Raw genomic sequence first — 14,534 nt, 5'->3', positions numbered from 1 at the left:
ACAACAGCCGGCGCGCCAGTGACGTCACTAGCCGGAGAGCCAGCAGCGCCACTGTCTACACCAAACCGAGCGTAGAAGGTGTTGAGCTTGTCCGCGAGGGAGGCGTCGTCGCTCCCCATTGAGGGGGCGCTGACTTTATAGTCAGTTATTGTCTTCAGTCCCTGCCATAATCCTCTTGTGTCGTTTTGTGCCATTTGTGTCTCCAGTTTATCAGCATATGTCCTCTTAGCAAGTTTGACAGCTTTGCGTAGAGTATAGACTGAAGCCTTATACTCCTCCATGTTTCCTGACTCTCTACCCAGGTTGTAGGCGGTGGTACGAGAGTTCAGAGCTGCTCTAATAGTGCTATCCACCCACGGTTTCTGGTTTGGGAAAATCCGCACCGTTTTCCTGAGGACAATACCATCAGCTATTGTTGTTATGTAGCACACCACTGTGTCTGCTAGTTCACTGACGTCACTGGCGCTTCCTATGAACATATCCCAATCCGTGTCTGCAAGCACGTCCTTGAGCGTGGCCTCTGATTCGTCGGTCCACTTCTTTGTCTCACGTGACACGACGGCGTCACGTGATCTCTGTTGATATGCCGGAAATAGCAAGATGGAGTCATGATCGCTCGAGCTTGTGGACCCCGTTAATGGCGGAGCGGCTACTGCCTTGTAACCCGCTTTGAACGGGGAATAGCAGTGGTCGAGTGTGTTCTTCCCTCTGGTGGAGCAAGCGATGTGCTGGAAAAAGGACGGCATCACTTTCTTCAGGTTGGCCTGGTTGAAATCGCCGGCCACTACCATCGCTGCGTCTGGGTGTTTGATCTGGTGTCTGTTGAGATGATCGTGTAGTTCGCCCAGCGCTTTGCCCGTATTCGCGTGTGGGGGAATATACACGGCAGTCATGACGACTGCTGTGAACTCCCTCGGGAGGTGAAACGGACGACATAGGATAGAAAGATGTTCCAAGTCCGGCGAACACGAGTTTGAGAGGACCTGCACCCCCTCGGGATTAACCCAGGAATTGTTCGTGATGAGGCAGACTCCGCCGCCGATGGTCTTTCCTGAGCCAGCATTGCGATCTGCACGTAAGACTGTGAAGGCATCCGAGGGAGAGATGCTTTTGTCTGGGGTCGTCGACGTGAGCCATGTCTCTGTGAGACATATAATGTTGATGTCTCTCATCTCCCGTTGGAACCGGACCCTCGCTCTCAGGTCATCCATCCTACCCTCCAACGAACGGGCATTCGCCAGAAAGATGGATGGAATTGCTGGGCGGTAAGCAGCTCTTTTTAGTCTCAATCTGATACCTCCTCGTCTCCCTCTGTGTCTCCTCCTGCCGTCGCCTTTGTTCTTTTCTTTGCCGCCATTCTCCCGTCTGATTTCTGCTGGCCATTCTAGGTCAAAAGTGTCTCCAAACTCCTCTTTGAGCCCGGGGTTCAAGTCCATAAGTGTCTGACGGTCGTATGACGTACCCGCCAGTGTTGCTTTAAATAAAAAAGTAGCAAAAACAAACATAATAGCTAAAAGTGAGTAGTATGAAGGACATATAAAGGTAGTATGAAGTACATATAAAGGTAGCATGAAGTACATATAAAGGACAGATAAAGGTAGTATGAAGGACATATAAAGGTAGTATGAAGTACATATAAAGGTAGCATGAAGTACATATAAAGGTAGCATGATGGACAGATAAAGGTAGTATGAATTACAAATAAAGGACAGATAAAGGTAGTATAAATTAGAAATAAAGGACAGATAAAGGTAGTATGAATTACAAATAAAGGACAGATAAAGGTAGTTGTTTTGGTACAACTAAGTTAACTAGTCTACTTTAAGTTCAAGTAGAAGTCTTGTTTATCATTTTCTAAGCAATATATTGTGTTTCTGCATTTCTGTCATGGTCACTTTAAGAATCCCAGGATGTAACAGGAAGTGAGGTCATGTCAGTGACAGGTAGCGATTGTTAAACAGGAAGTGAAATGGATCTCACAGAGAAATATGTTTTATTGTTCTTCTGAGCTAATCCAGTGACATCTACCGACATCTTATACCTTTTGGTAGCATCTTGGGTATGTTTTCGTTTTTCACAGTGCTATGTATGATTGCAGATCATTATTTAGGAAATATGAAAACGTCTTGTGTAGTTAGGTGACGTTCTGTTGAGTAGTATTACTGATGAGCACATTGTCATTAGTCCCACACTGTCATTAGTCCATTCCAGAATAAATACTAGATATAAATGCATGTACAATTGATAGGCTACTGTACATATTAAAAAGGATGCAATATGTTACATTTAGGTTAGAATACGTATTTGATAAATAACATGTAACTTGTAAGACATAGTAAAATATGGGATTTAGTTCGTATTGAAGATAAGGGGAAATTGTTTAAAGCAAGCATAATATTGATTATGTACATTTTGTATGTTTCATAAAGCAAGCATATTATTGATTATGTACATTTTTATATGTTTCAGTTTTACCCTTCCTTGCAACATCATTAAACCTGTGGACAAGGATTCAAGTGTCTTCAGAGTCGTGGTGTCAAGAGGGCGTTTATCTGGCTGTCAATTTATATAACTGGAACATATAGTGAGGGGAGCACAGTAAAACCAAGGCTTTCTAACCGGCAAGATAACGTAGTTCGAGCTGGCAGATAACAATAACAATGTCGTCACACTCAGCCAATGAACGACTGGCAGAGACATATTTAACAACAGATTCACCACCAGACGTTGCCATGGCAGAGGGCGCAGCTTCGTTAAAGACACGTTCCCGTGCCTCATGTACATCAAGATCTAATGCATCTTCAACTGGGTCTGCTGCAGCCAGGGCAAGAGCGAGAGCAGAAGCAGCAAAAGCACGTCTTTCCTTTGCTGAAGAGGAAGCTAGTCTAAAGCTAGAAAAAGCTAGATTGGAAGCATCTATGGACATACTTAATTGTAAGAAAGAGGCAGCTGCAGCTGTTGCCGAAGCAGAAGCACTCGAAGCTGCTAGTGATGTACATAGTGACGAACACAGCTGCAATTTACCAATAAATTCTGTCCCCTTGGAAGCCACACAACACACCGAACAATATGTTATGGACCAATCCAAAAGAAGAGAGACAGAACTTCAGCAACGAGATAATGGTGTCCCTGAAGAAACAGAGCCACCCCCCAGCTACGGCATTTCACCTTTCAGACCCGAAGCCAAACCTTTCTTTCCACACCAATCCAATACGGTCTCCCAATCACCTTACCGTACTTCACAGCAGCCTAGCGAACAACGTGTTCATGAGCCACGTGAAGTTAGTTTCTGGAAGGACCATGCTCAACATTCCACATCTCAAATTGACAATAGTCATCCTACTCCACATCCCACATCTCCAAACCCCAATAATGACTTTGTAAGATACCTTGCTCGACGTGAGCTTGTGGCTACAGGCTTACTCCAATTTAATGACAAGCCTCAAAACTACAGAGCCTGGAAACGCTCATTTCAGTCTGTAACCAGTGATTTAGACCTTAGGGCATGCGAGGAGATGGATCTTCTGCTGAAGTGGCTTGGCAAAGAGTCTGCAGAACATGTCGAACAGATACGAGCAATATGCATCAACCGCCCTGAAACAGGATTGACAATGATATGGGACAGATTAGAGCAAACCTATGGCTCAACAGAAGTGATCGAAGATGCTATGTCCAAACGACTTGACACCTTTCCAAAAATAACAAATCAAGATCCATATAAATTAACAAAGTTGAGTGACCTACTAATGGAACTACTGTCAGCCAAGTATGAAGGAGACTTGCCGGGCCTCTCTTTCCTCGACACGGCAAGAGGCGTCAACCCAATAGTGCAGAAGCTCTCATTTCGTCTGCAGGAAAAGTGGGCATCTGCTGGTGCTTCCTTCAAACGGCGACATCATGTTTCCTATCCTCCATTTGACTTCTTTGTAGACTTTGTTAGCCAGGAAGCTAGCATTGTGAACGATCCAAGCTTCAACTTCATCTCTCATGCAGACACGGCTCCGAGGACTATCTCTCATGCAGACACGGCTCCGAGGACTGAGAAGACATTTTGGAAGCCAAACAAACAGCGAGAAGTCTCTGTCCACAAAACAGAGATATTTGCCAGAGCAAGCTCTGATCCCGGCGAGAGGCAGACTAAATCTGATGACTGCGATAAACTGTGTCCCATTCATAGAAAACCACACCCTCTACTTAAATGCCGTGCATTCCGTGAAAAATCCATTGAAGACCGCAAGACATTTTTAATGGAGAATCACGTGTGCTTCAAATGTTGTTCTTCGTCATCACATATCGCAAGGAACTGTAAAGTCCAAGTTCAATGTTCAGAATGTAAAAGTGAAAGACACAACACAGCTCTTCACCCTGGACCTGCACCCTGGGCAGAAGAGGCGGACCCTGCTACTGAGTACGGCGGGGAGAAGGAGGAACCTTCACCCCAAGCTCATGTTACCACCAAATGCACAGAAGTCTGCGGTGGAGATCTGACAGACCGGTCCTGCTAGAAAATATGCATTGTAAAGGTATATCCAGCTGGCCACAGAGACAAAGCACTGGAACTGTATGCGATTTTGGATGAGCAAAGCAACAGGTCACTAGTTCGTTCACAGTTCTTTGAAGTGTTCAGTGACCAAAGTCCAAGTGCTCCTTACACATTGAGAACATGTGCTGGAGTAAAAGAATCCGCAGGAAGAAGAGCCAGTGGCTATGAAGTAGAATCTCTTGATGGAACTGTCCGTATTCCATTACCAAGCCTCATAGAATGTAATGACATTCCTAATAACAGAGATGAGATTCCAACCCCTAATGCAGCTCGCCATCACACACACCTAAAGTCAGTGGCGCACCTCATTCCAGACATCAACCCACGAGCCCCCATCGTGCTTCTCTTAGGTCGGGATGTTATCAGAGTCCATAAAGTCTGCAAACAGGTGAACGGTCCTCACAACCTACCCTACGCACAGAAGTTGGAGCTGGGTCATCGTAGGAAATGTATGTCTAGGTAGCGTCCACAAACCTCAGACAGTCGCCAGCTTCTACACCAACACCACAGAGTTCAAACGCCCCACTCTCTTTGAACCATGCCCTAACGCGTTCCATGTTAAGGAACGTTACAGTGATGGCCAGGTCACCGACCACCCTCCAACACATCATGAGGAGGAAACTACCTGTGATGCTGACCACCTAGGATGTACAGTGTTTTGGCGGACTAAAGATGACAACCAGGTGGGTCCTTCAATTCAGGATGCCTCCTTTATGAAGATAATGGATGAAGGACTACGGAAAGACCTAAACAACAGGCGGCACGGTGGTGTAGTGGTTAACACTGTCGCCTCACAGCAAGAAGGTCCAGGGTTCGATTCCCGCTTGGGGACCAGGTTTCCATGATGCCAGGTACCCAGGTGGGGTATCTCCCAGGCCTTTCTGTGTGGAGTTTTCATGTTCTCCCCGTGCTCGCAAGGGTTTCCCCCCCGATAAGATAAACCCAATGGAAAAACATGCACAACAACAGATCGCTAACGCTGTGGCGTCCTTGACGAAGACGGACAGGAGCACTTGGATTGGTCCCCTGGCGCGGCTCACGTTGACGCCTGTCTGCTCCCGGCTGCCCTTGGGGGGGAAGGACGACGGGATGGGTTAATCGCAGAGACAAATCGCATCTGCGATCCTAAAGAGACAATGCATGCGTGTGTGTTCCGGTGTGTGTGCTAAACTAACCGCTGTGTGTACCACTAAAACATTGAGTGTCGTTGCATGCCGAATAAAGACCTCTGCTACAGGTCCTGCATTATTATTATTACAGTTGGGAGGCACCTCTACCCTTCAAGAGTCCACGTCAATGGCTTCCTAACAACAGGCCCCACGCAATGAAGCACCTCATGTCTCTCAAGCGCAACCTTGAGAAGAAGCCTGAAATGCGAGACCACTACCTCAGCTTCATGGACAACATCTTCAACAATGGTCATGCTGAGCTAGCCCCTCCTCTCAGCGAGGAAGAGGAACGATGGTACTTTCCAACATTCGGTGTGTACCATCCGAAGAAACCCACGAAAATCCGAGTTGTGTTCGATTCCAGTTCCCAATACAACGGCGTGTCACTGAACGATGTGCTGTTAACTGGGCCTGACCTGAACAACACACTGCTTGGAGTACTGATCCGCTTCAGGAAAGAAGCAATTGCCTTTACAGCGGACATAGAACAGATGTTCTATTGTTTTTCGGTAAGAGAAGAAGACCGGAACTTCCTACGTTTCCTTTGGTTCCAAGACAATGACCTCTCGAAAGACATTGTGGATTATCGCATGACAGTCCACGTCTTTGACTATAGCACCTCACCTGCAGTGGCTATTCATGGCCTACACCAGTCTGTCCAGGTCAGCGAGTCCCACGTCAACCCCGACATCAAGAACTTTGTGATGCGGGACTTCTATGTAGATGATGGTCTGAAGTCCCTGCCTACAGTTGAAGCGGCTGTGAACCTGCTAAAAAAGACACAGGACACCCTCGCCAAATCTAACCTGAGGCTGCATAAGATTGCAGCAAACAACAAAGATGTCATGGAAGCTTTTCCATCCAGAGATCATGCAAGTGACCTTAAAGACCTGGACCTTGAGGCAGACACACTGCCAATACTGCCAATACAGTCCAAACAGACTGTTTCCACTTCAGTGTCTCCGATGAGATCAAACCGTACACACGACGAGGTGTCTTATCCACTATCAACAGCCTCTACGATCCTCTTGGGTTCGTAGCACCCGTCACTATCCAAGGCAAGGCTATTCTGAGAGAACTTACTACTGAGAATGGTGACTGGGACGCACCATTACCTCAAGAAATGGAAGAAGTCTGGACGTCATGGAGAGCTTCTTTGTCAGAGCTGTCCAATCTTTCCATCTCTAGACCCTATGCTGAGACTTCACCTTCAGCCGCTGTCAGAAGAGAATTGTGTGTCTTTTCTGTTGCATCGATGAAAGCTATCGCTGCGGTGGCATATCTGAAAGTCACAGACCCTGCCGGGAAGAATCATGTTGGGTTTGTAATGGGGAAAGCCAAGCTAGCCCCCCACCCTGAGCACACAATTCCAAGATTGGAACTTTGCGCAGCAGTTCTCGCTGTAGAGTTAGCTGACCTAATCTCTGCTGAACTGGACCTTCAACTCAATGCTGTAACCTACCACACAGACAGCAAGGTGGTTCTGGGTTACATTTGCAATGAAACCAGGCGCTTTTATGTTTATGTCAGTAATCGGGTACTACGCATACGAAGATCTTCTCATCCAAACCAGTGGCGCTATGTGCCAACAGATCAGAACCCTGCAGATCATGCAACGTGCTCTGTCGCTGCAAGCCATTTGAAAGACACCAACTGGCTCAGTGGACCCAGATTTCTGTCTATGCCAGACCCAAGTATCCTGGAGGGTCAACACTTTTTCTGAGGCCTGTTACCGAGATAGTGCTTCTTCTCCCTCCGGATACTTAAGAAGATGAGGTGTCATGGACTTGTTGGGTGACATGGTGACACGTCATTGCAGATCATTATTTAGGAAATAGGAAAACGTCTTGTGTAGTTAGGTGACGTTCTGTTGAGTAGTATTACTGATGAGCACATTGTCATTAGTCCCACACTGTCATTAGTCCATTCCAGAATAAATACTAGATATAAATGTATGTACAATTGATAGGCTACTGTATATATTGAAAAGGATGCAATATGTTACATTTAGGTTAGAATATGTATTTGATAAATAACATGTAACTTGTAAGACATAGTAAAATATGGGATTTAGTTCGTATTGAAGATGAGGGAAAATTGTTTAAAGCAAGCATAATATTGATTATGTACATTTTGTATGTTTCATAAAGCAAGCATATTATTGATTATGTACATTTTTGTATGTTTCAGTTTTACCCTTCCTTGCAACATCATTAAATCTGTGGACAAGGATTCAAGTGTCTTCAGAGTCGTGGTGTCAAGAGGGCGTTTATCTGGCTGCCAATTTATATAACTGGAACATATAGTGAGGGCAGCACAGTAGTATGAATTACAAATAAAGGACAGATAAAGGTAGTATGAATTACAAATAAAGGACAGATAAAGGTAGTATGAATTACAAATAAAGGACATATAAAGGTAGTATGAATTACAAATAAAGGACTGATAAAGGTAGTATGAAGTACATAAATTATAAGGGTTCATATAACGGACAGATAAATGTCCATATATAGGTAGTATGAAGGACATATAAAGGTAGCAGGAAGTACATATAAAGGACATATAAAGGTCAATATAAAGGTAGTATGAAGTAGATATAAAGGTAGTATGAAGGACATATAAAGGTAGTATGAAGGACATATAAAGGTAGTATGAAGTACAGATAAAGGTAGTATGAAGTAGATCTAAAGGTAGTATGAAGGACATATAAAGGTAGTATGAAGGACATATAAAGGTAGTATGAAGGATATATAAAGGTAGTATGAAGTAGATATAAAGGTAGTATGAAGCACATATAAAGGTAATATGAAGGAGATATAAAGGTAGTATGAAGGACATATAAAGGTAGTATGAAGGAGACATAAAGGTAGTACGAAGGAGATATAAAGGTAGTATGAAGGACATATAAAGGTAGTAGGAAGCACATATAAAGGTAGTATGAAGCACATATAAAGGTAGTATGAGGGAGACATAAAAGTAGTATGAAGGAGATATAAAGGTAGTATGAAGGACATATAAAGGTAGTAGGAAGCACATATAAAGGTAGTATGAAGGACATATAAAGGTAGTATGAAGGACATATACAGGTAGTATGAAGGACATATAAAGGTAGTATGAAGGACATATACAGGTAGTATAAAGGACATATAAAGGTAGTACGAAGGAGATATAAAGGCAGTATGAAGGATATATAAAGGTAGTACGAAGGAGATATAAAGGCAGTATGAAGGATATATAAAGGTAGTATGAAGGAGATAATAACTGGTCTCTGTGTCTCCAGCAACAGCAGGAGCTGCTGGCAGTGAAGAGACAGCAGGAGCAGGACCAGAAGAGGAAACAGGAGCAGCAGCGACACGAGGAGCTAGAAAAACAACGACTAGAACAGCAACTCATCATGTTGAGGAACAAGGAGAAGAGCAAAGAGAGTACGTTATTAATACACATATACACACATACTGTATACACACATACACACACACACACACACACACCATGTCATTAATACACACTAGTACACTGAGTGTGTTGTTTCTCCTGAAGGTGCCATAGCGAGTACGGAGGTGAAGCTGAAACTCCAGGAGTTCCTGCTCAGTAAGAAGGAACCAGGCAGCGGTGGACTGAACCATGCATTCCCCCCGAAGTGCTGGTAAGATCCTGACTAAACCTCTGGCTCCTCCCACAGCCTCTGTCAGAGTTGACTAACCCCCTGGCTCCTCCCACATCATCTGGCTCCTCCCACATCATATGGCTCCTCCCACAGCCTCTGACAGAGTTGACTAATCCCCTGGCTCCTCCCACAGCCGCTGGCTCCTCCCACAGCCTCTGACAGAGGTGACTAACCCCCTGGCTCCTCCCACAGCCTCTGACAGAGTTGACTAACCCCCTGGCTCCTCCCACAGCCTATGGCTCCTCCCACAGCATCTGGCTCCAGCTACAGCCCCTGGCTCCTCCCACAGCCTCTGGCTCCTCCCACAGTCTCTGATAGAGTTGACTAACCCCCTGACTCCGCCCACAGCATCTGGCTCCGCCCACAGCCTCTGACTAACCCCCTGGCTCCTCCCACATCCTCTGGCTCCTCCCACAGCCTCTGATAGAGTTGACTGAACCCCTGGAGGTGATTTGGTTGCTAAACGCAGCTCTCAGTCCGTTTACTCTGAACAAGACGTCACAGTTGAATGATTCTAAATGAGGGGAAACGTAGAATAATTGCTTTGCAATGAATCACTACCTTGATATGTCAACCTGTCGAGTTTGAATAAAAAATGAATTGAAATGAGTGTATATTATTATTTCTTTATATAATATATAAATGAACGGTGGCGTGTGAAACGTTAACGTGTTGCCGGCTGGATCACCTGGTGCCACTGGAATCAAATCAAACACCACATGCTGTCATCACACTGTGAACGTGCGATCATCACAGAGCAGTTCAGCACGTCAACGGTGTTAACGTGGTGTGTGTGTGTGTGTGTGTGTGCGCGTGTGTGTGTCTGTGTGCGTGTGCGTGCGTGTGTGTGTTGCAGGGGAGCTCACCACGACCAGGGCAACACGCCCTCCTACAGACTGCCCCCCCTGCTGGGCAGCTACGAGTCCAGGGACGACTTCCCTCTCCGCAAGACTGGTGAGAGAGAGGGAGGGGGGCTTCTCTGTGTGTGTGTGTGTGTGTGTGTGTGTGTGTGTGTGTGTGTGTGTGTGTGTGTGTGTGTGTGTGTGTGTGTGTGTGTGTGTGTGTGTGTGTGTGTGTGTGTGTGTGTGTGTGTGTGTGTGTGTGTGTGTGTGTGTGTGTGTGTGTGTGTGTGTGTGTGTGTGTGTGTGTGTGTCTGCATTGATGACTCATTCTGACTCACCAGAGTAAAGAGGGTGAACTAAAATATTGTGAAAACATAAATCTATTCAAATCTAGCCTTAAAAAAATCTATTTTCGATAGGTACAGAAGGGAAGAAGAGCTTTATTTGCATTTAATTAATAAACAAAATATCAAAAAAAAATCATATTATAATTAATTTGTATATTATATTAAACTATATTTACACTATATACTATCAGTGATTCCCGCTGCATGTTAATACTTTGGAGGGCCCCCAAAGTATAATGGCTCCCCCCAAAGTATAATTTGTGTGTTTGTTTTTTTACTCACTGACCACTCATTTGCATTTGCATTGGTGGCAATGAGTGGTCAGTGAGTAAAAAAAACGTCTTCTTTCTGTCTTAAATCTGATATAGATCATGTTCTTTGTTGGTTTGTGAGGATGTTAATACACACTTGGTAAGAAGACCACAAAAAACAGCAGTGACTGCTCTCAACTGTTTAACACTTAAAGACCTAGACACCATCACCAGTTGTAGGTTGTCTGAAGTGCAGTGTTACTATGAACATTCACTAGAATGCAGGATTTGAAAAAAATAAATCTAAAAAATTTCAGGGGGGGGGGGGAAGAAGAAGTTATTCACTCAATACCTGTCTCTCTCTCTCTCTCTCTCTCTCTCTCTCTCTCTCTCTCTCTCTCTCTCTCTCTCTCTCTCTCCCCCCCCCAGCCTCAGAGCCCAACCTGAAGATCAGGTCCAGACTGAAACAGAAGGTAGCAGAGAGGAGGAGTAGCCCGTTGTTGAGAAGGAAAGATGGAACTGTCATCAGCACCTTTAAGAAGAGAGCAATCGAGATCTCAGGTCAGTACACACACTCCTCCTCCCCAGATCTCAGGTCAGTACACACACTCCTCCTCCCCAGATCTCAGGTCAGTACACACACTCCTCCTCCCCAGATCTCAGGTCAGTACACACACTCCTCCTCCCCAGATCTCAGGTCAGTACACACACTCCTCCTCCCCAGATCTCAGGTCAGTACACACACTCCTCCTCCCCAGATCTCAGGTCAGTACACACACTCCTCCTCCCCAGATCTCAGGTCAGTACACACACTCCTCCTCCCCAGATCTCAGGTCAGTACACACACTCCTCCTCCCCAGATCTCAGGTCAGTACACACACTCCTTCTCCCCAGATCTCAGGTCAGTACACACACTCCTGCTCCCCAGATCTCAGGTCAGTACACACACTCCTGCTCCCCAGATCTCAGGTCAGTACACACTCCTCCTCCCCAGATCTCAGGTCAGTACACACACTCCTCCTCCCCAGATCTCAGGTCAGTACACACACTCCTCCTCCCCAGATCCACACCCAGTTCCCTGGTCTTCGTTGATGATTGATATTATACATAATGTACATATTGATATCATGCTCATAATGGGTGACTTTAATTTAGATTGGCTGGGTAGTAATTCTGGTGTCTCAAGGAGGTTAGTGAAAACCTAAACCTAACCCAATTGGTTACTGAACCAACTAGGCCAAACCCAAAAGATCTTTAATTGATGGGCGGCTAGGTGGTGTAGTGGGCAAGGCACTCGCCACCAGTGTGGAGACGCTAGGATTCGCGTGTTCGAATCCAGCTCTCCACATTGTTTTCAGTTTAGCTGGTCGTCCGCAGTAATACACATTGGCCGTATTACGGGGAGGGAAAACTGAAGGGTGGGGATCGAACGTTGTGAACAAGCGACTCCTACAAGTCGGTTGGTGCGCCTGCGCAGTAGAATCAGGAAGTGTCGGGGGCAGCGTGAGCCTCCCACGCGTTACTCCTCGACACTGAGAGATCGAGCTGCGCAGGTGAAAAGATGCGACTGCTGTTACCTCAAGTACCGGAGGGGACTTGTGCTATGTATGACTTAGTCCACATTGCAGCCGGCTTGTGGGAGGCAAGAAACAGCGTTCGTGACAGGGGAGGGTTGAATTGGATGATACGAAATTGGGATGGGAGAAAATATAGAAAAATGGGAGAAAAAAGTGGATAAAAAAAAAAGATCTTTAATTGATTTAATTAAAGACAGGATCATTGCTAGTGGAGTTTTTCATTCAGGAAACAGCCTGCATTAGGAATACTAAGCTAAAGAAAACAAAATCACACAATATTATAAAAATAAATCTAAAACATTTCAGTGATCAAGCTTTCCTATTTGATCTACTCAACAGTGACATCTCATATACTTCTGAAATTCCGGATATAGAATTGGCCTTAGATCTCTTCGTTAAAACTCTCCTATCAATCAATGATAAACACGCACCACTTAAGAAACTCAGAGTGAAGGATAGGGCAACCCCTTGGTTTACACCTGAGCTATCGTTGCTATTCAAAGAAAGGAATAGAGCCTGGACTCGTAACGACCAACCACCTCAAACTGAACCTAAGCAAAACAGAATTGCTCCACCTGCCGGCCAAATCCTTCCCCCTGACCGACCTTTCCATCACAGTCGAGAATGCAGCTGTGACCGCGTCACCGACCGCCAAGAACCTTGGTGTTGTCCTTGACGACCAGTTGAACTTCTCCGCTCACATCGCAGCGACAACCAGAACCTGCAGATTCCTCCTGAGCAACGTCACAATGGTGGAATGAACTACCCACCCCAGTTAGGACAGCCGAAACCCGTCCAATCTTTCACCGTCGACTAAAGACGCACTTCTTCAACCATTATCTGAAATAAAAAAATTGAAAATAATAAAAATAAAACAAATCTAACCCTAACTAACCTTACTGTCATGCACTTGTCCTAATAAACTAACCTACACTGTAGCACTCAACACTTTGATGAACATTGTTACTCAGCTGATAGAGTTGTGCCCTTCCTGATGACTTGTCGTACAGAACTTGTAAGTCGCTTTGGATAAAAGCGTTCCGCTAAATGACTAAATGTAAATGATGGACTCTAGCCAGACGCTCTGGGGATCCATCCCATTGGTTATCGTTTAGACGGATTAGAAACAAACGTACCGGTACATAATCTGTCAAAAATGCTAAATCAAGCTATTATTTAGAATTAATCACAAGTTCATACTCTAGTCTGACCCAACAACACAATTTTGGAAAGCAGTGAATTCAAATAAAACCAAGGCTACCATTTCCCTGCCTACAGAGGTCAAATATAATGACTGTTTGATAACTGAAGGTAAAGAGATTTACTTAGCCTTCAATAGCCATTTTGCCCGAGCTGGACATCTGTTTAATGAAGTAGACTGTGAGCGTGACTGTGAAGGGCCTCCTCCTGGTGACTGCTATGAGCTAAATGAAGTGCCTGCCACCACATTTCTCTTTGAGCCTATTACTCCTAATGCAGTTTTTAATATGTTGGTGTCTATTGATACCAGAAAGTCGACTGGGGAGGACAACTTGGACCCTTACTTTCTTAAATTAGCTGCTCCTGTAATCACAGAGCAAATAACATAGAAGGCTTAGTTAATGGCTGTAATATAAAAATGCCTCTACGCATGATGCACCATCCAATGGTCCTTAGTTACCATGGCAACCGCTCACGGTGTGATTCACAGCCTTTTGGCAGAGGTAAGGATTAATTTAAAACATTTTTAAACTCCACGTCTCACCTCAAAATACAGCTAATTATAATTGTTCTCATCATGAAATCAGATGACATTTAATTATCTTCCCTGAATATGTTCATTTTGTAGCAAGTCTTTTAGTTTAGTTACTTTAGTGTTCTGGATTTCTCCATTCAGAGTATCTGTCCTGTGTTCTCTCTCTCTCTCTCTCTCTCTCTCTCTCTCTCTCTCTCTCTCTCTCTCTCTCTCTCTCTCTCTCTCTCTCTCTCTCTCTCTCTCTCTGTGTATCTCTCTCTGCCCTTATATCTCTATCTCTCTATGTCTCTCTATGTCTCTCTGTCTCTCTCTCTCTCTCTCTATCTCTCTATGTATCTATCTCTCTATGTCTGTCTCTGTCTCTCTATCTCTCTTATGTATCTATCTCTCTATGTCTCTCTGT

General features: G+C 44.9%; 1 protein-coding gene across 1 annotated transcript in view; it reads left to right on the top strand.

Moving 5' to 3' along the window:
* Positions 1–14,534, top strand: part of hdac5 (histone deacetylase 5) — a 212,726-nt gene that overhangs the window by 118,101 nt on the left and 80,091 nt on the right. The window contains exons 5-9 of the mRNA XM_084329296.1: positions 8,993–9,137; positions 9,253–9,358; positions 10,236–10,333; positions 11,249–11,380; positions 11,714–11,720. Coding sequence (XP_084185422.1) covers positions 8,993–9,137; positions 9,253–9,358; positions 10,236–10,333; positions 11,249–11,380; positions 11,714–11,720 — 488 coding nt within the window. The remainder of the gene's footprint in view (positions 1–8,992; positions 9,138–9,252; positions 9,359–10,235; positions 10,334–11,248; positions 11,381–11,713; positions 11,721–14,534) is intronic.

This window comes from Notolepis coatsorum, assembly GCF_963971535.1.
Source record: "Notolepis coatsorum genome assembly, chromosome: 14".
Classification (NCBI taxonomy): domain Eukaryota; kingdom Metazoa; phylum Chordata; class Actinopteri; order Aulopiformes; family Paralepididae; genus Notolepis; species Notolepis coatsorum.
Note: the sequence above shows the minus strand (reverse complement) of the source record. Positions and strands in the feature narration are given on the sequence as shown.